The following is a 24,371-nucleotide window of genomic DNA, read 5'->3' as shown; positions in this document are numbered from 1 at the left end:
ATCCATGAAGTTCCAAGCAGGGTAGGCTGGGTGGTGGGCGATGAGGAAACTGTGGGAGAAGAATCCATAGAAAGAACATTACTGGTAAGTAATTTTTCCTTCAATGAATTGCATTCTCGAACAGATTCCTCTTCTTGATAAAATCCCCAAGTAGTGACCATTCTGGTGGGGAGTTGGAAGTCACACCAAGAAACTCTGGCTCATCGGGCAATGTCCAAACTGTATTGCTTGGCAAACGTGTGAAAAGAGGACCACGTTGCTGCGCGACAAATGTCCCTAGCTGACACATCTGATAGAGTGGGCTCTAAGCCCAGCCAGTACCTCGTTACCTGCATTCTGGGAGCACTCTGAGATGCACAGCTCTATCTAGCAAGAGCTATTCTGTTTGGTGACTGCTCAACCCTAACCTGGTTTGCTATAATGCAATGAACAGTTAATTACCCTTCTTGAAAGATCCCGTTTTGGCCAGGTAAAAACTCAGCACCCTCCTGGGGTCCAACCTGTGGAGCCTCTCCTCATCCTTACACGGGTGGGGTGGAGAGTAAAAACTGGAAGATATATACTCTGGCCAAAGTGGAATTCTGATACCACCTTAAGTAAAAATTTAGGGCAGACTTTCAGGGATATCTTCTCCTTTAAAAACTTCAGGAAGAGGGGCTTACAAGACAGTGCCTGCAATCCCTGACCAGTCTTGCGGACGTGATTGCCACCACAAAAACGGCCTTCCATGTGAGGAGTCTGAGTAGAGTTCAAAGGGTCACATGTAGCCGCCATTAGGAAGGTGAAAACCATGTTCAAATCCCAATCAGGGACTACAAAAGGTGAAGGAGGAAACAAATTAACCAGGCCCTTCAGAAACAGGGCTAATACTGGAACAGTAAAAAATGAACCTTGCTCTAGCGTCTTTTTAAACAAAGAAAGGGCCGCCAGATACCCCTTTACCATGCCCACTTGTAGGGCAGATTTGGCTAAGACCAACATAAACTCACGGATGAGGTGGGACATGCCATTGGGTCCACTCCTTTTGCCTTGAATCAAGTAACAAACGTTCTCCATTTGCACATGTAAAGGGACGTAGTGGATGACCTACGTGCAGCCAACAACACCTCTAACACCTCCCTGTCGAAGTCCCAGTCCCCGTACCTCAGCCTCTCAAGAGCCAAGCATGCAGGATGACAGTGTCCGGGTTCGGATGAAGCACATTTCCTCCTGACTGCGTCAAGAGGTAGGCATATGGCCAGTTTCAGAAGATCCTGTCATCCTGTCCTTCTCGGCCAGTCCAGGGAGATCAGGATCCGCTGAGGCCTGAATCTCTGCAACATCCTGTGAACCCAAGTGATGACCAGTAGAGGTTGGAATGCATAATGGATGTCAAAGACCCACTCCACCAGAAATGTGCCCTCCATAGACCCACTGGGGGGGGAGGGATTCCTTTGAACAGAACTGTTTGCATTTCATTTTGTCTTTTGTCACAAACCGGTCCACTGTTGGGGTGGCTCACTGGGTGAAGATCTCTACAATGACCTCCGGACATAGCTCCCAATCATGGAAGATAGAGCCCTGCCTGCTCAAAACTCCCGCCAATCCATTTTCCACCCCCATCGGATGGGTTGCTGAGGCTCAGATGTTGTTCTCTAGCATCCAGAACCATAGCTGCATGGCCTCCCTCCACAGGGGCAAGGATCACATGCCCCCCTGTTTGTTGAGGTATTGTATGGCCACTGTGTTGCCCGTCAGGATCAGGACATGCTTCCCCTTCAGAAAAGGCGCAAACGCTGTCAGCACTAGTCTGACTGCTCGTAGCTCCAGTAGCTTGATGTGGCAGGATGTTCCCTTCTGATACCAATGGCTGCTGATTTGGAGAGGGCCAAAATGAGCTCCCCAACCCTTCAGCGAGGTGTCTGTGACCAACTGTGCTTCTGGCCAAGGCATCCAGAAAGGTTGTCTTGCCAACATGTTCTCCTGTCGCTCCACCTGACCAGGTCGTTGACACAGACCTCGACACCTGACATCCGACATCTTGCTGAAATAACACAACTACCGGTTCCTGTGAAGCACTGTAGCAATCTCTTCCGGAGTCTTGTCTGCGGCACTAGGAGAATACAGGATGCCATGAGGCGGCCAGTAGGGGCAGGAAAGCAGATCCCGGGTGACTGCTGGAATTCTGGAAGAGGCGGAATCTTCTTGACACGTTGGTGACTCCCTCCTCGGGATGAAAAGCCATCCCTTCCTGGGTGTCCAAGACCGTTCCAATGAACTAAAAAATCTAAAATCGACCACATTGAGTCGAAGAAAACATATCACAAATCCACTAAGAAGGATCGATCCTGTGGAGCTTCCACCGGTTGATGGGCTTCTCGGCTCGAGGGGCCTGCCGATGGTTTCAACACAGGAGTAGCCTTCTCCTTTGAGATCTCGCTAGAGGGCGTTCAACCGGCCTTGGCTGCCATCATGCCGGACGGGCTGGGCACGGTTGGAGCTAAATCCACCTGTTGCGTCGAGGCCCAAAGTCGTACCGCCAAGGCCTTGTCAAAGACCTTCATCATTTGTCTCAATGATGAGGAAGAGTGGTGAGACTCGCTACACGAACATGAGAGCTTCTTAGCTTTTTTGTGATGCCTTTCCTCTCAATGTTTGTCAGGGATAGGCTCCTCGGTATTGTGTTCAGAGGATGGACAGACTGACTCCGCCAGTGATTTCGATGATGGTCTACTGAGTGGCAGTTTCGCTGAGCGTTCCTTCACACCTTTCGGGTTCATAGCCAGACAAGAACCACATTGCTTCGTATCGTGTCCAACACCGAGAAACCACACAATTAGAGTGTGCGGATCCAGGCGTGACCTTTTGGAGTTGCAGTCCTTGCAGTGTTTGAAATTGGACAGATTAGGGCCCAACATACTGGCATAGTATGAAATCGATCCGACTCTCGAACATGTTCCATGTAGGGCGCTGACCTTCCGGAAAAAAGAAACTGAGGTAAGAGGGTGTAGTGCGTTTCTTTAATCTGCCAATCGAAGTCACATCCATTGTCGGGGAGTGACGCGGCTGAATATGAGTTAGTCGTCAAGACTATGTCGAGCGCCACTACGGCCTGTGTCGAAAAAACGTTTCTGAGCAGCTGACGCTAAATGGATATCCATCAAGATGCGGAATCTGTGGAAGAATGCAATCCATTTAAATGTTGAAGTAGACCCAATGATGTATCATGTAAGCAGACATGTTCTGTCATACTTTTAATGAAAATAAATGAAATATTTTATGTGACTGATTGTAACCAGGTTCCTATTGAAGTTGTGATGAATAGCAAAACAGACAACCTGAGGTTAGATCACCAAGGAAGTACATAAGAAAACAGACAATACAGAAATCCCAGTTTATGAGACTGTAGTGAAGCATGCAGAACAAGATTTGAGTTTACCATGACTTTTTATTTAAAACACCAAACACCCTGACCTCACATCTAGCTCACAGGACAGATTTCTCCAGCTAAGGTAATCTATATATATATATATATATATATATATATATATCTATAAAAATGGAAAATCTGTTAATTTGTTGTTTGTTTGTTCCTTATACAATTCCACACTGTCCCACTAATCTGCACCAAATTTTGCATAGTTACCTGTGAGGACCCTTTGGACGTCACTGGCTACATTACATGTGGACACCCCACGCGGTTCCCAAAATGTCAACCACTGCACACCACATGAGACGGTTGCCTGGAAGCAGCGAAACATCAAGGTGGACATCATTTTAAGCATTTTGATGCGAGGAACAAAACTTGTGGGACCTCAAGGACCACATTTCTAAGTCGTAGGACACACCGTTTCTGAGATGTTTGCACCACAATGATCACAATTGGCAAAACATCATTGTGGTCATAGAAGGACTGGACAAATCTCATTTTAAGCGTCTCGATGCCAGGAACGAAACTCAAAAGCTTATAAACCATGTTTCAAGGCTATAGAATGCACCCGTTCTGAGATATTTGCACCGCAATGCATGAAATCAGAGAAACATCAATGTGGTTGTAGAAGGACCAGACAAAGCTCGTTTGAAGCATCTCGACGCCAGAAACAAATCTTTGAGGTCCGTATGGGACCTTGAAAACCATGTTTCAAAGCCCTAGGATTCCAAGATATCTGCACCGCAACACACTACACCGCACCAGGTTAAGGCTACAGGTGGGAACAGAAGATCCCAGTATGCTGCAGCATCCCAACTCGCCTCCCCTCCATGTCTGCTCCGGGGCATGTTACACAGCCAGATGCACCCAATCTCAGTTCAGTTTACTTCAGAGTGCAAAGCACATCAAGTGATAAGCGACTCGGAACAGCGACCTACAGGATCATTGATTTTCAACAATTGATGAGCACTTCATAATGTCTCTCTACAGAACCCGTGTGGAGTATGGGTACTTTTTTCTAGATTTGTATAAATGAGTAATTTGATGCTGGGGGGCCGTTACGTTTACACTGTAACGTAAGCGTCTCGACACCGCCAAATCTGCAACATTTGCACTCATGGCATGGAGCGTGTACGATGGATCCCTATAGAGTCCACCTGCTTTATCCATGTGTTGTAAAGTGTTTTTTGTCCTGCTTATGTGCTCTGCTTGTGTGCCTGCTTCCTGTCCATTTGGGTTATTGGCCATGGTACTTGTTTCATTTGTGTGGACTGTCTCTCCCTGCCCTTGTTCACTCATGAATCACTTTTGTTATTGTGTTTTTAAGAATGATCCTTTGTGCTTCAATGTTTCTATTGTCTTTACTGTTGTCTGGTTTCCGTGTCCGTTAAGTGAGTTATGGCATTGCGTATGACATGCTACGTTCACTCAGAACATTACGCTCCAATGCTTTTCAGCTGTGCGGCTGCCCTTAGGCCGCTTAGGCGTTCCGTGGTGCAGTGATGTGTTGACTGACTGTGGATGGAACAGACTTGTGCTTTGTTGTCTTGCATTCGTTCGGTGGGCGAGATAACGCTCGTGTTGATGGGGTGTTTGTGGGCCTGCTCGGTGAGATTCACCTGCTGATTACAGTTTGGTAATGCGCTGGGGGGATCACGGCATATCTGGAACCTGCTTGGGATTTGGAGACCAACTCCGGTGGAACCATGCAGGCTCAATGGGCTGGGTGTGCTCTGTGCAGCCAAGTGAAGACTTGTCGCAATTTGTTGTGTTCGAAGAACCGGACATGGTAAGTTGGTTTCAAGTATCTTTATTTACGTATTCCAGCTCCTCTCCAGTCAGCTCTCTAACCGTTATTCACTCTAGTGTTCCTTTGCATCTGCCCATTCTTACCATCCACGTTCTGCATTCTAATTCTAATACATCATTAATATCAGTGATACACAAAATAACATTATTTGCATACATTATTCTACCATATACCTCTAATATTCTATCCTCTTTGATAACAGTGAGGAGGAAATAGAGTAAGCAGAGGACGATGAAGGTTTTCCATACAGATAAACTGCTGTCACCACCCAAGAGAGGGGTTGGGAGACAAGAGTGTGGTTTCTCCCATGTCTTAGTGGCTGCAGACAAGACCTTCTTCTGTAAAGGTATGCCTGACAGCGCTGAGGTTTGCATGGCTAATACCTCTGCTAGACTGCCTTCTTCAGGAATGAAGGATAAGCAAGAAAGACGAGATTCCAGCATTACGGTCATGAAAGAACCATCCGCTTCATTATCTGTGTCTGGTACAGGAGTGAAAGATTCAATTTGATCCGGAGCCTCCACACCTTAGTCGGACATAAAGTCCTGATTTGAAAGTGAAGGAACCTTAGGAGGCTGTGACGCAATTGATGCTGCAGGAGTCTGAGGTAACTGATGTCAGACTGACTCGCCACAGGAGTGGAGGCCGTAACACTTCCCTTGTGGGGGACTTAAGTAAGCCAGTCATTTGACCAGACCTCATGAGGGCCATGAAACTAGTAAAACATCTATCCTTACTTAGATGGCCTTGCGATTGAGTAAGTGATGGTGTTGTGGATATGAGGAAACAGGAGTAGTAGAAACCCATCTAGATGTGGTACCGGAACCGAGTTTGGATCCAAGTACCTCAGCCATGAGGAGGAAGGTGAATATGATGCACACCACGCGGTCTACACCAATGACCATCAGACATCAGGGTTAAACTCATGCCTTGAGACTGTTGGTAGCAACCCGATGGAAGGACATGGCTATTATAGTCCACTAGGACCTTCCGCCATCTCAGGGGCTAAAGACCCACATGAGGAAATGCAGGGATCAGAGTCGTTCTTGCAGCTGGCAACTATTTTGTGGATGTTACCGAGACTTTGCAATTCAGGGGCATACAGGAAACTCCTGCCTGAAGCAGAGCACTTGTGCACAGGTCTCATAGAACCCTCTGCAAGACTCCCGGTGGTGGAACTGAGGATCCTGAGAGAGTGTGTTCGGAGGCAAGATACCCTTGGAGGTTTGATCTCAAGTAATCCCAGAATGGGAATGTGTCCCCTAACGCCTAGACCAGGCAGAAGAGCTGATTCACGCTTCGGTGTCTCGGGCAGTTCTAGCTCTGTAGGTCTCAAGCTTCCACCTGGTGTGAGGGCCTTTATGCCCCTTGGCGTGAGCACCGGTAGATGTAGTCTTTTGTGCCTCGGTAAATTCCCTTGTAACATGCAATGTGGGAGCTGCAGAGTCGGGTGACCGACTCCTCGCAGCATAGAAGACCGTCTGACAGGACTCGTTCTGCCAAGGTGATCTGGAAGAATAAAAAGATTTGTGAAGAGAAGCACTTACTGACTGGGTCTTTCTTCGACGATGAGGCAAAAGACTTTATGTGCTCTGGAGGGGATATGGGAACAAACTCCCTCCAACATTGAAGGCAAATTTTTAGCGCCCTCGGTGTAAGTGCACCACATGCAAGGCTGCCTTCCCATGTGTGATCATCCCTAAAGTGCTATAGACAGTGTGGGTGCAGGTCCAATGGCTTCCCTTTCTGTCAGTAACTCTTGCAGTGGCCATCTTGGATTGGTCACATCACTTCCAGCGGCCTTCTTGGATTGGTCACATCACTTCTTGTGGCCATCTTGAATCGGTGATATCACTTCGTGTGGCCATCTTGGATCAGTCATATCTCCAGCTGAAGGACACAAGAGGCCCCTCTGGGAACACCAATCAGGAAGATATTGCCTCATCCCAGGAACACCAGGAACACTATCAAAGAGACCAACCACTGATGGACTATGCGTTCAGGTGACGAGAACTTGTGTCATCCCTTCTGAACTCCCCATGGGGGTCCAGCCAGGGGCATCCTAGTTAAGGGTGGCACAATGAAGAGTGAAGACCAGCCATTGACCAGCCTCTTGACCTCTGAGTATATGAATCTTGCTTTGCTGTGTCCTGCTACTTGTCTGTAAGTACCCTGTATTGCTTCTTCTCAGCTTCACCACACCATGCACTTCTCATGCTATCTCTGTCTTTCCCTTCTACTTCTCTGTTCACTCTCTTCCTCTCAGAACCATCTCAACTCTCTTCTCATCCCTATCATCTCTTCTGCTCAACGCCACCTCTCTTCTCTCTCCACTAATCTTTCTATTCACAAAACCTACTCCGGCCCTAACTTCCAACACACATCCTTTTCTCAGATCTACACCCAACACCTCTCAATGTCTCAGAATCAAAGTCACAATGCCTCTGCGTCTCACTCTCTTTCTATTGCTCTTTGCAAAGCACAGTCTGTCTGCAATAAAACCTCCTTTACCTCTGACTTTTTCATTTCTCTGTCTCCTTCTCTTGACCTCATTACCCTTACTTAAACCTGGATCTCTACCTCTGACTCTGCGACCTTTGCTGCCCATCATGACCCTGCCTACACCTTCACTCACTCTCCCCGCCCCACTGGAAGGGGTGCTGATGTAGGGCTGTTTTCAAATGCCCTATCTCTCCTACTCCCCTCTCTTCCGCCAATTGTCCCTCTTTTGAATACATTATCTGCACAATCACTGCCCCCTTTGGCATACATATTATCTCTCTACTGGCCACAATTCTTCAACCACATCTCCCAACTGATTGACTCCCTCCTGATCACCACCTCATTGTCATTGGTGACTTAAACCTCCCCTAGCTCTCTCTGCTGCTCTATCCACTGACTGTAACTCTCTTCTACTTAACCACTCACACTCTTCTGCCCACCGATCCATTCAAATGGAAACTCCCTTGACCTTATTTTCATCTCCTCTCAACTCTCTGCCCCTAATATCTCCACAGTGCCTTCTCCCTTCCATCACTCTATCGTCTTTGTCTAAATCTCCACTCCTGCTTCTTCCTAACTCTCTCCATCTACCACAACTATTGCTAAGCGCATGTTTCCCTCCTCCAAACTTGCGGACTACCTCTCTGACCTACACCACTCTCTACCCCTATGCTGAACTCACCTTTACCACTGAAGAAGCCTTCACTAACTTTAACACTGCTCTTTATGCTCTCTTCTCTACCCACTACACTCTTACTACACTTACTCCTAAATCCTCCTCTCCATGGTCCTGGATTACACCTCTCATCCGCACCCTGAAAACAACAATGCAGAAAAAGCTTCACACTTGGTGCTGCGCATCTCAAAGCATTTAAAGGGGACAGCTCCCTTGCTCCGGTCCCATCTCCCTTTGAGGAAGTCCATACAGTATGGAGGAAAGGGGACAGGATGTTGGAGTACGATAAGTACAAATCAGAAAAGCATCTAGAAAGTCAAATTTAGAAATCGTCAAATAATATCTGTTTGAAGTAGACCGTACCAATAGTCCAGATAAATAAGTAATAGAAAATATGGAAACCACTGCAGCATTATTTTTTTCATTTGATACAATCAAGTGCAGCTGGGCATAGCTTGGAGGCCATTTCCAAGCCCCTATGGATATCCTACATGCCTTTCTAATACACCTATTCCTCGACTCAATTATTCGCTTTAAACAGCATTATACACATTTTAACTGAAATTGATAAGGGACCAAAGATTTGTTAAATGTACCCTCCCACTAACAATCACCCCTTCCCTCCCCCGAATGCCTCGACTGTCCATCTCCCTACATTTACACCCTTCCCAACACACACTGTGGTTAGGCGTTTCTTTTTTTTGGCAGATGATGTGTTTGGAAAAGACACCTAACTTAAAATACAGATGTGATCATATGATAATATGATATGACTGTTCCAGTATTAAATAATTCATGTGCTTAGTAATTTCCTGCCATAAGCTTACATATCCACTGTAAGCTATTTAAAGTATAAGAAAAAAATACACACTTCAAATACCCCAACCTCTTATTTGAAATTGTGAATTGTTTGACTCCATAGCATTGATAGTGTTTGAAAAACATACCCTAATGCTCCAAGCGCAAGGATGTCAGATATTGTCATGGCTCCGCGGCACGTGCCCGTCTCCTTCTGACCTGTGATTGATCTCTGGTGGGGCTATTGAAAAGGAAAATGTCCCGTTTCAAGATGGCGGCACTGAAACGTCCTACGCACACGTCGTGCTGATGTGGATTGGTAGAGCTTCCTGGATTCCTGACACCTCTGCGTCGATCGCAACTGTCCTCTGTTGCTATGACACTCTTTCCAGTCTTCTCCACCACTGTTTTGTCCTGATTCTCTGCTCTCTGCTCTACTGTCCTGTCTGCTTCTCCTGCCTGCTTTGCTCCAGTTGTCATTTCCAGCTGCTATCTTGTAGTATGCCTGCTTTTCTATCCTTACCTCATTTCATTTACCTTCAGCCCTCCTTCTCCAGCGTCAACCTTTGTACCTACCATCATTTGGTTCTACTTTAAGCCTCATGTGATTCTAAAGGGCTACACCCGAAGTGAAGCATCTTTCAAGCCTGTATCTACCATGCCTATATTTTCTTGTTGTTTTTTTCCCCTCTCATAGACTTCTAGGGGCATCACTCATCATCCACCTGTAGAGCACTGGGTGAAGGCATTGTGGGCCTGTGGAGGTTCACCACCTGTGTTAGTGTCAAGCCAGTTGAATGCCATCCTGCATCACCTTAGCCCATGAGCACACACTTCCGATGAGCCTGTTTGTAGACTGCACTTTGGTGAGAACAAGGCATACTGAGACAGTAAGACTATCCTGGGGATAGTTGAAGCCGCACAGCAAAGGCTTACCAAGGCTTGTTTCATTGAGTCCGAGACCATAGGGGTACCCATTCCTGCTCAGGAAAGCCTGGAAGATCTTCTCTTTGGCTTGCCCCATGCTGTCACAGTCCAGGACCTTCACTGGGACATTCTGACCAACTTCCCCCTCACTATCGCTCTCAGGGATCCTGGGGAAAAACACATTTATGGTCTGAAAAAGAAAGAAAAGTACACTGAAATATTAATTCAAGAGCAGACAGTACTGAGTTATTAATACAAAATGCATTAAATGAATTAGTGTCAGAACAGCTGCTGGTTGTCCATTGTACACATTACAAGAGAACAGGGTGCCATTTCAAACAGAAAGAAACATACATAGTAGATGGCTACAAAGAGCACTGGCAGCCCTGTGGTAAGTGTCTTTACACAAGAGCATTGTTTTAGTCATTGACACATAGGGCCTCATTACGACCCTGGCAATAATGGGTTAACAGCGCCGTAAAAGGCTGCGGCGCCGTTAACCCATTAGCGCCTTACTACGAGGTCCCTTTGTGGGACCCGACCTGAACGGCTGTTCTAGACCAGCCGTTAAAGTAGGGACCCGCAAAGGGACCTTGGTGCTAAGTACGGTACCGCAATTTGTGGTACCGTACTTAACGCCTTCCCCAGTCCCATTGAGCCCTATGGGACAAAAATGGGAATGGGGAAGGGCCAATGTTCAATGTGGAATTACCGCCCCGCCAACCTTGGAATGGGCTGGTAATTCCCCATTGAACATTGGCAGACTCGTTACGATACCGACCGGCACCAACCATGGTGCTAATAGCGCCATGGTTTAGCGCCAGTATCGTAATGAGGGCCATAGTGTGTGGTGAAGGGGTAAGAAGAGGAACATAAACCAGGAACAGGGACTAACGGAGATTACACCTTTTTTAACATTCAGAGCCTGAGGCCAGTATTTACATGTTCAGAAACTAGATAGAATAGTTCGGAGGGCAGAATGCAGGGGAGGTGGGTTGGCTGGTACGTTTGGCTACGGATGTGTGGGGTGTTTACAGGGCTCGCTCCATTGCTAGCTGGTGGAGTTTGAGTCTCGTTTTGAAGAGTTCCACTGAAGAGATGGCTTTGATGACCGGGGGAGGACATTCCAGTGGAGTGGGGCAAGTTGGGAAAAAGAAGCAAAAGCAGGAGGCACAATGGTCAGGGGATTAATGGGATGTGAAGATCCGAAGAGTGGAGCGAGGGAGGGTACAGTGAGAAGCATTCAGTGTGGTAGTGGGCTGCAAGGCCATGTATAGATTTACAGACAAGTAGCAGGAATTTAAAGTGAATGATTTTGCAAACAGAGCTATCCAATGTGGTGACGTAGGTAGAGGTGGGGGGGATCTGGGAAGGTTAGGAAAGATGTGTGTCTGAAAGTTAAAAGATAAGTGTATGGGTGCAAATCCTTATTCAAAGTGCTATGACCACTCTATATTATATGTGGGGGCAAGCAGCGTCACTCCTTCCCCAAGGTCCACCCATAAAGGCCTTAATTGGATAATAGTGAGATGTAGAGGGGATTCGATTGTCTCGCGCTATGCCTTGAATTTATGTAAGCATATTAGCTGACTGAGTCACTAAATCAACACGTCCTTTGCAATTTGTCTTCCAATGATAGGTTTTAGTCACGAAAATGGTCAGCCGACACGTGTTTCGACCTGAGTCGTCCTCAAGGTTGACACAGAAATCATATTGTCATGTTAAATCACAATGTATTTGCACGTAAGTATAATTGCATAAAAAACAATGGAATGCAATATTTGTGAATACCATGAGTTATTACAACAAATATTTAGTATAAATTAAAATCTCAAATTGGTTAGATATCACCATAATTAATGAAATATTGTGTCAAACAACTTACATACCCATGATTATTCATCCACAGTGGTTGGTGCAGAAGCGGAAAAACAAAAACAAAAACACAGTACATTTTGCATACTGGTAATTCCTTTATTGTATTAAATCAGTTAACCATTCACCTTAGCCTCAAATGAGTGATGCACCTCACCCACATCTAAGCCACTCAGTGCCTTTGCCGTGATCGGTTGATTAATAGTGAATCGTGCTTATTATATTGTATAGGTGCTCTCCTAGTAGCGCACGTGTGCACAGTATTTCATAATGCAATGTTGGCTCTGTTCTAACACCTTTCTACAATACAAAATCAAATCAAAAGTGCTCTGTGCAGTATAATACCATGTGAGATACCAAATAAAGTGTATTGGTGAGTAAACTCTATTCTATGTCAAGACTGGAGGCGAGCATCATGCTTCAACTTCTTTTATTCACTCTTCAGCAGTTTTAACAACAACAAAAGAAAACTGAAAAAGTATCTCTCTTCATCTCTTTTCTTTTCAAGCTACAAATCCCATAGTCTCTGTAGTCTTCCTAGTATCAGTCCAGCTTATGATCCACTTCCTGTTCCTGGACTACTCCTCTTCTTTTCCTGCTCTTCAAGCAGATAAGTACCTTTTCAAAGTAGTTCCAAGAATGTTGCATATGGACACGTTTTACAGGCATGACAGATATCTTTGTGAAGTATATACTGTGGAAACTAATAGCTAGATCTGTAGTACAGCAGAAGTGCTCAGAAATAGTTGCAGATTTGCGATTTACAGCAATCGTAGGACAGTGGCTACTCCACTCGAGTAGCGACTGCAGAGATATAGCGCGGCGCGTTAGGAAGGGAACAATATCGAATGTAAGGAAAGACCGATTTAACGCTTAGGTATCGGCGAGAGGGAGGCGAGCCCTGTGCCGTATTCCCGGCATGCCAGGGGGCTCTCCATCCCTCATAGCCGACAAGGAGCATGACAGCACCCTCTTTCGCAGAGGTGGGGCCAGAGCGGGTGCGACGTGACAGCCCCCTCCGACGGGGAGGCAGAGCGAGTGCTCCTCGTCGCTCTATACGCACAGCCAGTGCGACACGCAACCCGTTCTAAATGCCGGGCCCGGCAGTGATTTCCAGCTCGCTCAAGCGAGATTTTTCAAAGAAGGCAGGAGTTGCAGGGTTTATAAGCAACACCAGTGCATTAATTTACGCCGACAAGGGCAGCAGCATTTCAGCGCTCAGGCGAGCGATACGCTGAGCAAAAAGAAGCTCAAGGCTTGAGAGCCAACAGCTTTCAAGAGATCACGGCCTGAATACGGCCTGAAAGTGGTGCGAACAAGCCCACAGAGAGTCTGAAAACAATTACAGGTTCTAGCCACAACCATAAAACATTTTTTGAATGCAATAATAATTTGGCTATTTGTGATATGGCATAAAGGAGATCTTCCTCCTGAATATATCAAGTCATCAGACCAAGCGCAGCTGTGGGCGTGCGCGAGACACCTAGTACTCAGGTATCAGGCACACAGCACACCAACATGTCCGAATTTGAGTGGATCGAGGATGAGCAATCCCAGGACCTTGCCTCCAGCTTCAAACAAGTCCTGGGAAGCTCACTAGTCGATGCTGTGGCGCAAGGGGTGAAACCCTTACAAGAGAGGCTGGAGACACTGGAATATATGCTAAACCAGCCCGAGAGGGCACCGCAGAGTCAAGCAGCACGCCCACAGAGACCTCAGCAAGAGGACCAAAGGGAAGTAACCAGACCTGCAAGAGGAATCCCTCTAATGACCCCCGGGTCGCCCTTACGGGGTAGCTGAAAATGCCCCAGAGGCTACCAATGCTTTTGTAAAGCTTGGAGAAGCGTTCATGCAGAGGTTGGCAGTGCCAAGCATCACAACCCCCTCCTCACAGGAAGACAATATGGGCAAAGACGACCCAGGCTCGAAAGAAGAGCCGGCGTAAGGTAAACTGTCCTCCACATGAGGAAGATGAGAAGATGGAGGAAGAATGGGAAAGGAGCCTGCAAAGACAAGCATCTGGACGAAGAGTTAGAGGAGGTGACGGACAGCATTAGGAACCCTAGAGCCTCCGATTGGCAGCCCTCCCCCAGAGTAACAAAGTACATGACCCTAACACTGAGAAAAGCGCTAGACAAGAAAGTGAGACAGCGCTTGCGGGCAGAGTGCTCCCAGCCAGACCCGCCTGGGAAAAAGTGGCAGAGACGCCAGAGTTGGACCCTAAGATGATAGCGTTTGTCTCAAAGATGAGTAAAGACCCCCACAAGGGGATCGATAGATCATGGAGGAGATGCCAGGAGAAGGTGCTGGACATTTCAGGGTCATTGGCCAAAATAATGGACCTGGCCGAAAGAGCCAGAAACACCAGGGAAGCGATCGACCCAGAAGCCCCCCGCAAATTGGACGCATAGAGCAGTCTGCCTATTGGGCAATGCGAACTATGCCATCTCCTCAGAGTGGAGGAGAGGCCTACTGCTCAAGATAGACGCCAAACTGAGCGACCTAGCGTTTTATGAAGCCGGAGAAGCAGCGCAGGGTCTCCTCTTTGGTGAGATCTTCAGCAAGGAGATTGGCAGATTCGTGGGCACCTATACATCCATAGAAAAAGCACAAGCATCCATACGCAAGATCTTCCCAAGCAGATTTCTGCCGGGACTGGTCGCTATAGGGGTCGAGCAACCGGTCGCTTCCACGAAAGCAAAAGACCCCAGAATTCCAGGGCCCAATACTAGGAGAACAAGCAGCAGGACTCGTTCTTCCTGTTCAGAGGTCGATTTCCGAGATGCCGCAGAGTTAGTGGTGCCGGCCGAGGACAAAGCTTTACTCCAGGTGAGAGCCCCGAATTATCGTCCTGTGGGGGGAGAACACAGATTTTTTGGGAAAACTGGCACACTCTTTCCAGCGACACATGGGTATTGCAAACCATCAGAGGTCTGCAGCTGGAGCTTACACAAGAACCAGTACAGGAGAACTGGCCCTGGCAGCTACAACTAGTGCAGATATAACGAGAGAGCTTGCACCGTGAGCTGAAACAACTGGACATAAAAGGGGCCATAGAGAGGTGCAGTGCAACTCCGAGATTTGTGAGCTCCATGTGTCTGGTCAACAGAAAAGAAAAAGTGCGACCGGTCATAAACCTGAGACAGCTGGGTAGTTTACCATCACTTCAAGATGGAAGGCATTCACCAGTTGAGGGACACCCTGAGAGAAGGAGATTGGTTAACTAGGATAGATTTGAAGGGCACATATCTCACAATACCAGTGCAGAAGGATTTCAGAGCCTTTCTAGTCTTCCGCTGGAATGGTCACCTATGGAAATTCAGTACAATGCCCTTCGGGCTAGCCTCTACGCCTTGGGCCTTCACCAAACTGATAAGGCCAGTAGCAGCAGTGATCCGGGAGAAGAGCATCTGGATAATTATTTACCTAGACGACCTCCTGCTGCTAGGATCGACAAGCGCTGAGGTACCATACCACGTGGGTGCAGGACCTCGTCTCTTCGCTAGGGTTCCTGATGAACAGAGAGAAGTCGGAGAATATACCAGAACAAAGACTAGTTTTTCTGGGGTTCATACTAGACACCAGAACAACAACACTAGAGTTGCCAGCCCGGAAGATCAGAGACATCAAGAAGGAGATCAGGGACTGCCTGAGCAAACAGAGGATATCGCTCAGAGATCTAGCCAGGATAGTGGGGGTGGTAGCAGCTTTGACCCATGCTATCTTCCCAGGGCCCCTGCATTATCGAGCCCTGCAGAGGCTAAAGATCAAGCACCTCCACCAAGGATTGAAATATCACCAGGTGATACCCCTAGACTAAGAATCCACCACAGAGCTAGAATGGTGGTTCAAGAATATGGACGCCTGGAATGGACGTGCTATATTCGGAGATCGACCAGATCTAGGGATAGAATCAGATGCCAGCCGGGTGGGCTGGGGAGCGAAATGCAGGTCTCTAGAGACCGGAGGGAGATGGAGCGAAGAAGAGCTCCGCCTTCACATAAACTGCCTAGAGCTCCTAGCGGGTTCCTTCGGCATCAAGGCATTCATGAAAGGGAGAGTGAGTTCATGTGTCCTTCTTAAGATGGACAACATATCAGCGGTCAGGTACATAAAACACCTAGGAGGGACAAGGTCCAAACTGCTTGCGTAGCTAGCGAACGATTTCTGGCACTTTTGCCTGCATTCAGGGACGTTGGTGACAGCAGAGTACCTCCAAGGAGCGCTCAATGTAGTAGCAAACTGGAACTCAGTACCTGACAGACTCCAGCGATTGGAAATTAGACTCTGAGATATTCCGGCAGCTGAACCAGCTGTGGGGCCCGATACACACTGATCTGTTTGCGTCATGCCTCAAAGCACAGACGCGCAGCTTCTACAGCTGGAGGCTGGACCCAGCCACGCTGGGCACGGACGCAATCCTCTTTGCATGGGCAGAGGTGTTACATTAAGTGTTTCCACCCTTCGTAATGCTGAGCAGAGTACTAGCGAAGTGCCGATGAGAGATCGTGGAATTGATTTTAATAGCACCGGTATAGAAGTCTCAAGTATGGTTTCCGACGCTGATGGAGATGACAGCGGACATTCCTTTAGTCCTCCCAGACGAGGTGCAGTTGCTCACGGACCCAGCAAGGTCATTTCATCCTCTGAGAGTGAGAGGGACTCTCCCGCTCATGGCATGCAGGATATCAGGAGACGCTGGGCACTGCCAGGCATTTCGGCACAAGCAGCAGAGCTCATCACGGAGTCGTGGGCTCCATCCACTAGGAGGAGCTACGGCGCGGCTTGTGCCAAGTGGTCGAGGTGGTGCAAAGAGAAACATTTTCATCCCGTTTCACCGCTTGTAGTGGCGATCCTGAATTTCCTGGCACAACTTTTACAAGATGTGAGAGCATTCAGGACTATTGGAGTTTACAGGTCAGCCATCTCAGCAGGGCACCTGCCGGTTGAAGGAGTCCCAGTGGGGGAACAACCAACAGTAGCCAGGCTCATAAAGGGTGCACGATACAGGGCTCCCCCCGAACTGAGATATAGGCAATTGTGGGACGTTACAGTAATGCTACGGCTACTGGCGAGCTGGCCGGCAGACAAGGTACCTGACGCTAAAGCAATTATCAGGCAAATAGTCAATGCTGCTATGTCTAATGTCTTGCAAGCGAGTGGCAGACGTCAAGGCCCTAGAAATACACAGGAAGTATTTCGGTCCTGAAGGAGTGAACTTCTCTATAGCTAGGAGGATGAAGACAGGGTCCACTACAGTGCACTACCCCTATTTTCCAAGCAACACCAAATGGTGTGTAGCAAGGTGCATTAAAGACTACGAGAGAAGAACAGTTGAGTGTAGGAAAGCAGGTACTACACAGCTGCTCATAGCACAAAGGAAGCCGTTCCAGGCCGTAGCAACTGCCACCATAGTTAGGTGGATGGGCGAGGTGATGCAGCTAGCAGGCAATAATTTGAGGGAATACGGCGTGCATTTAGTAAGAGGAGCTATGGCATCCAAGGCGTTCACAGCAGGGGTAAAGCTGCAAGATATCATGCGGGCAGCCAATTGAGCTAGCGATTCTACTTTGAAAGAGTTCTATTTCAAACCGATCGAAGGGTTGGCAGCAACTGTATTGGGGAGCTTTGAACTAGCATAATGCTTTCCTCCAGTCTTGCCATAGAATGAAGCTTACCCCTGCTAATTGCGCAGGGAGTCTTGATTCTATTAAAGACTAGGAGGCGAGCATTCATTTCCCTCCCTCGCATGTACTGATCAGATGTATTGATTCTATGGGATTTGATGGACAGCACAAGGACGCCACCCTGATATTGTTGTTTTTATGATGCCTAGGGGGAGACCAGAATAATAATTGAGAGAGAAGACTCTTAGGTCGAGGAGCATGGAAGGAGTTGAGCGCTGCAACCGCAAGTTCCGAAGCAGAGTTACCATCATTGAGAATAGTTCACCCTGTTGGAAGGACACTGTTGTTCAAGTCTTAAGGATGTAGTTCAGAGCATCAAAGAAGAGGAGGAGTCCAGGAACAGGAAGTGGATCATAAGCTGGACTGATACTAGGAAGACTACAGACACAATGGGGTTTGTAGTTTGAAAAGAGATGAAGAGAGATACCTTTTCAGTTTTCTTTTGTTGTTGTTAAAACTGCTGAAGAGTGAATAAAAGAAGTTTAAGCATAATGCTCGCATCCTAGTCTTTAATAGAATCAAGACTGCCTGCGCAATTAGCAGGAGTGATCTTCATTGTTAACTCACCCGTTGTTCAGCTTGTATCAACATTTAGACCTGATGGTACAATTGTGTAGGTAAGTGAAAAGTATCTTGTCATCTGGCTATTCTAGGTATTCATTATAAAAGAATAATGCCAAACGGCCTACCATATCTGGGTTCTAATTCCCTGCAGCGAATATAATGTAGAAGTCCTATGTGGGTTGCTTAATCATTAAGTGCTGGTTTGCAGGCTGCTGAATAACAGAAATGGAATATTATGTACGTCTGTTAATGGCGTGCACATCTGGGTTGCATTACACTAACATATTAGGTCCTGGACTTATTGTCTTGCCGTATGTACAGAGATTGTTGCTTGGTGCAATTGTGTGTTCAAAATAAGTGAGAGGTGATGTGCGCCACACATCCTCTGTACAGCTCCTTTAACCGTTGTCAATAGAATGGATGATAGCCTTCAAACGCAGTATGCCATGACACATACACACCTGTGCGCATATTGCAAGAAATTCAACTTCTACAGGTCCAGACGGCGTTGCTAGTCTCGCCGTTGTAAGAGCTCTTCTACGGGTCCAAGTGCTCGAGGGTGCTCTGGCTTTAGCGCCATTCATGTTTGGCGTTGGCCCCGTGCGTGTGACGTCACGCGCAGCATCACACGTATTACTTTCGTGAAGTGTAATGTAAACGTTCGGTCGCACGTGCCATTTGCTTCCATAATGAATAATGCATTTACATTATTATGCCAACGCGCAAGCTCCAATTGTGTGGAATCCGCTTGAGATGAGCAATCTATTTAGTAATGAGGTCATGTTCAAATCCAAAATAGAGTGTTTGCAATATACAAGGAACATGTGCCCTGATACTGCAGCAGTGGTCAATGAGGCCCCGCTGCGAAAGAACCAATTAAACAACATTGGTCGCGTCCGATGCTCCCTCACTGCGTTATATATGTACACATACATAGTGCAAAATCTAAATGAGTCACGTGTTTCTTTCGTACCGTGTGATGTAAACCTAACATTCACTGAGCGTGCTTCCATAACGAGGGCTATATATGCTAGAGGCATGTCCTATTTGAATCCAATCCGTTCGAAGTGAGCAGGGCATTTGGTAATTGGGTAATATTAAAATCAAAAATGGGTGTCTGCAATATTAATGAAAAATATTCCCGGATACTGCTGCAGTGGTCAAAGATCCCACCACGATCAGATCCTATTGAACACCATTGGTCGCGTATCGTGCTACCTTGCTGAGTTATGTATATTGACATATTAGCAAGATCTAAATGCGCCAAATGAACCCAGATGAGCACTGTATTTGGTCCTTGTGTACTGTTAGAATCCTATTAAGGTGTTTGCAATAAGAACGAGTATTTCTACCCTAACAATGCAGCATTGATCAGACATACCTTACTGCACATTGAATCCGATTGCACATGCTTTCGGTGTGTAGATATTTATTCGTAAATACTGACTACAGTAAGATGCAATGTGCCTTGCTCCCATCCTAGTCTGAACAGTTGGTCACGGTTATTGCAATAGGGGTAATGTTCCAAAAAACGGGATAGGAGTCTGTTGAATGTGTGATGAGGTGCACGGTCAATCAAATGTAAAGAACATCCAGTACGGTATCATAGACATAATGATTGCTCAGTATAACATGCGAAATATTGACAAAATCATATACATAATAATTAATAAGAATGCATTCATGTCATGCTCTGCTGTATTGAGACCCAGTTGAGTGCAGCACAGAAGACAAATGCATTTGCTCTCCATTTGTCTCAATTTTAATTTTAAATCTCCCCCCTCTTCCCTCGCTTGACTCTCATTAGACCAATAAATTGCAATTCAGATTTATTGGAGAATTGTTGAGGTTGGTTGCCAGTGAACAGCAAGCTGCACCTGTGGGTCTTGATTGTTTAAACTAGCTAGATGCTCCCGGGCTCAAATGTGCAATTGTCTGATTGTGCTGCCCACATAAAGTTTGCCACAAACGCAGTTAAGCGCGTTGACCACATGAGTGGCCCTGTAACTAATAAAAACTTTGATCCTGATAGTCGTGCCAGTTTGATCAGTAAATTCAACACAGTCTTGGTGAGCATATTTACACATTGGACATGTGCCACATTTGAAAGTTAAGGACTTGGCTGAGGGGAGCAAAAGAGCAGAGAAGTAGACGAGAATTAGGCCCACTCCGTAGACCACTTTGAAATGAGTTTGCTGAGGGAGGAGGTACCTAGGGTGAAGAGAAGTGATCGTAGGACAGATCCTTTAGGAACACCCAGGGGGAGGGGTGTTGGGAGGAGGTGCTGTAGTCCCATGAGGTACAGAAGGAGGGGTCAGAGAGATAGAAGGACACCTAGTCAAGTACAGTGTCCTTGAAGTCAAGGGGGGAAAGAGTTTGAACAAGAGATGCATAATCCACATCGTCAAAAGAAGCCGAAAGCTCTAGAAAGATTAGAACGGAGGAGAGGTGAGAGTGACGGGCTGTGGTAAAAGAATTGCCTCAGTTACCGAGAGCAGTCTGGACAGAGTGTTTGGAGTGTAATACAGATTAGAGGGGTCAGAAAGTAAGTGCACCTTGAGATAGTTAACTATATAGTTGAAGATAACCCTCTCGAGGATTTAGAGTTGTATGGAAGGAGAGATACAGGCCAGCAGTTTTTTCTTCAGGAGCGGTATGAGCGTGGCTATTTCTTAACAGGCTGAAAAGATACCAGTTGCGAGACAGCGGTTGAATAAGGGGAAAAGATGAACAGAGGTGACTGGTGCAGATTGTGGTGGAAAGGGCTCAATTGGAGCACAGGATGGGTTGGCAGAGCAAAGGATGGTTAGAGGTTCAGTGAGGGAGGTGAGGGAGAAGCGAGATGGAGAGAAAAGGGTGTGAAAGATTGGAGTAGGGGAGGATGAGGGTGGACAAGGTGTCCCGTATTTTTGTGATTTTAGTGGAGAAATAAGACGCAAAGTCATCTGCGAGAGAGAGGAGGAAATGGATTGGTTCTTATGGGTAGGTAGAAATCCTGGCTTGAAGGGTCATGGATAATTTGTGAGGGTGTGAGCAGAGAGAGACAACAAGAGTAGTGTAGCCGGTGGATGATTTGGACAGGTGAGTCCAGCCAGGATTGGTGGCACAAAGCAGAAAATCAAGACCTTGAAACAGCAACTCAAGGGAAGCCATGCAGAAGTTACTACCGCCCCATTAAAGTGGAGGGTCAGGGGATTAGGTCCTGCTTGATTCAGGAAGCTGCCAAATCAATGTCAGCTCCTATCTAATACTTCCTGAACAAGCGGATTCAAATAAACTGGTCACCTCTGCACTTGGGGACAGAGAAGTATATGGTAAATCCTGGCTACAATTGCCCGTCGAAAATAAACCACATAAAGCTCAGACGGCTGTCCTCCTGGATCTGCCAGAAAAGGTTACCCTGTCTGACTTTGAAACTTGGTTTACGGAGGCTCAAGGCGAGGAAACTCGAAACTGGAGCAAGGACCTTGTTAGCTGGAAGGGACATTCTTAGCAGACTATAAGTGGCCTTTAGGATTTCTCTATGGCTAAGACCTCACCCCTCCTCAGACAGTTCACCTTCCATGTGTCACTTGTGGGGTAACTAAGGGGCCTGGAAACCTCCCGGAACTAGTGGATGACAGCTCTGGGGTGCAATGGGGAGGTCTCCACAACATAGCCGCACCATATGACAGGGCCCACACACACACACACACACACACACACTCAGACACAGACCCTTGTAATACAAATGTATGTGGAATCTAATACCAAGTCTCAGCAACTGTAAGTGCTGCAGTGGTAATGAGTCTGAGACAACGAGGGTTCGAAAATCAGAGGAGATGTCAGGAAGTGATAGGCGAAGGAAACACAAGGTGTCAGGATGGAGACAGCAGCAGGCCAAGGAGGATAGTGTCAACATCTGGCTGGAGGTAGACATGAGGAGGATGTTGGGGAAGACATCAAGGAGTGACAGGAGGGAGATATTAGGCGGAAGAAAGAGAGAAATATCATCAGGTGATAGGAGAAGGACACCAGGAGGTGGAAAGAGGAAGACATCAGCAGGTGATAGGAGGACGGCATTATGAGGTGGTTGGAGGGAGACATTAGAGGCAGAAGGAGGGAGATCTCAGAAGGGCACATGAGGGAGACATTAGGAGATGGTAGGAGGGAGACATCAAGAGTTGGCTGGAGGAGAACATATCAAGGTCGTATGAGGAATATATCATGGAGTGATAGGAGCATGATAGCAAATGATAAAGGAAGCTGCGCCTCAGGTGGTTGCAGCTAGTGGGATCAAGAAGGTGCAAGAGAAGACAGGGGGTTAGGGGTCGGACCCTAATAAGAATGGGTTAAATGGAAGGAGGAAGAAGTACATGGCGTGGCTTTGAGCAGGAGCAGGATGAGAGGAGGAATGGAGAGGTGGTGAAGAGGGCAGAAATCAGGACCCTAGGAAAGTGATATGGTCCCCTTAAGCCCATTTTCAGGAACTGGGAAACTCAAACCCGGCTGCCTCAGTCTGAAGGTGGAGGAGAAAGTTCACTTACAGCAGCTACAACTCATGGTGGATACACAGTGCCATCTACTGGACCTAGAAAAGGTAGTGGTGGCATGTCCACCCGGCACCTGGAAACCAACTGGAGTATGAAACGGAGTGATGGAGAGTCACCACGACTCATTATGAACTTTAGAAGACTTTCACAAGTATGAATCATTTTCGCTTTTTTGTTTACCTAGAAGATCCTGACTCCAGATACGGATTGTGGATAAGGAAAGAGATTTTGGACATCATTACGAGTTTGTCGGTGTGGTAAAAAACAGTGGTAAAACAGTGGTAACAGGGTTGCCACCCCATTGCCACACCGCCACAGGTTTGGAGGTAAGGTAGAGGAAATACCTCCAATAAAATGCTGGGGGTAATTCCTCCACTTTACCACCCTGAACCAGCAAAATTGGCAGTATTATCACCAGTGGTAATACCACCGAAATCCCCATGAACTCCTGAGGACTCCAATTAATGGGGACTAACAACGCCTACCACTGCTTGTAATCCGATGGTAATACCACTGGAGGTAATAACTAGTGGTAATACTACAGTGGTAATATCGCCAGACCAAGGGATGGTAACAGTAATACCATTTGGTGGTATCTCAGTGGTATTACTGCTGGGATACCACTAAACACATATTAAGGCTGATTGATTTTTGTTAGACTGCAATGAAGTGGGGAAGGAAAAGACATCCTGACAGTTTCTTGTGAACTGGGCATTATCCTCAAGGTTCTTCTGTAGAAGACAGATGGGCCAACCTCAGAGGTCTGCAGTGGAAGTGAATAGGTGGTGCCCGTGCAATTCTGATTTACGTAACATTTGTTTCAAGTTCACAAAGCAGTAAGTCTGTTGACCCATGTCCATGACATGACAGAGGTTTTGCTGCCAGGGAAACAGACAGGTTATATGGACTGTATTTTGCAGCCTTGTTTAAAGTAGCCCAATGTGAGGTACCTGCTAATGTGTGACTCATTCGGCCTGACCTCATTCCTAACTGTTAGATGTGTCTGAGGGATAAATAACAGAAAATAATCCCTTGAGTGTAGAAAGACTTGATGTGTTATATTTTAGCAACTCTGCACTTGACATCTGTCCATTTACAACAGTTATGCAGTTGCAGGTTCAACCCGTTTGTAATCATTTTATCGTTTTCACTAAACATCCTTCATTCAAACACATCAACTGCCTGCTTAAAATGTAATTTCCCAGCCCTGTTAGAATTTCAATTTGTTTTTCAAAATGTGCACAGTTAAGTGTGTGTCCTGATCGCTTGTGTGGTGCTCTGTAGGTAAGGTGGGTGTCCCATGACTGCATTCCATACCATACATACGCTTCCTGCAGCAACTGGAACTTATTTAAAACATATATATATTTATTTATACGAGTTTCACATACAAACTCTCTTACGAGACAAAGGTATACAGATGTGACACATGAGCATATATACATCGAAAACTAAATATGCATTACCTCAAAAAGAAAAAACGTCACTGATCTTAATAAAGAGTATTATTCACATCTATAATACGAACATGGATTATAAACAATCTGGAGGGAAACGTAGCAAAGGGAGGGGATTAAGGGGAGATGTGGGC

The 24,371-nt window shown here is 46.7% G+C and overlaps 1 protein-coding gene across 2 annotated transcripts in view; it reads right to left on the bottom strand.

Moving 5' to 3' along the window:
* The window catches only part of PLXNC1 (plexin C1), a 1,076,103-nt gene that overhangs the window by 248,196 nt on the left and 803,536 nt on the right, over positions 1 to 24,371 (bottom strand). For both annotated transcript variants that reach the window (XM_069629799.1, XM_069629800.1), the window contains one exon: positions 10,132 to 10,312. In XM_069629799.1, coding sequence (XP_069485900.1) covers positions 10,132 to 10,312 — 181 coding nt within the window. The remainder of the gene's footprint in view (positions 1 to 10,131; positions 10,313 to 24,371) is intronic.

This window comes from Ambystoma mexicanum, chromosome 12 (genome assembly GCF_040938575.1).
Source record: "Ambystoma mexicanum isolate Mex_15411 chromosome 12, UKY_AmexF1_1, whole genome shotgun sequence".
Lineage (NCBI taxonomy): Eukaryota > Metazoa > Chordata > Amphibia > Caudata > Ambystomatidae > Ambystoma > Ambystoma mexicanum.
This window is presented reverse-complemented; position numbering and strand designations above follow the sequence as displayed.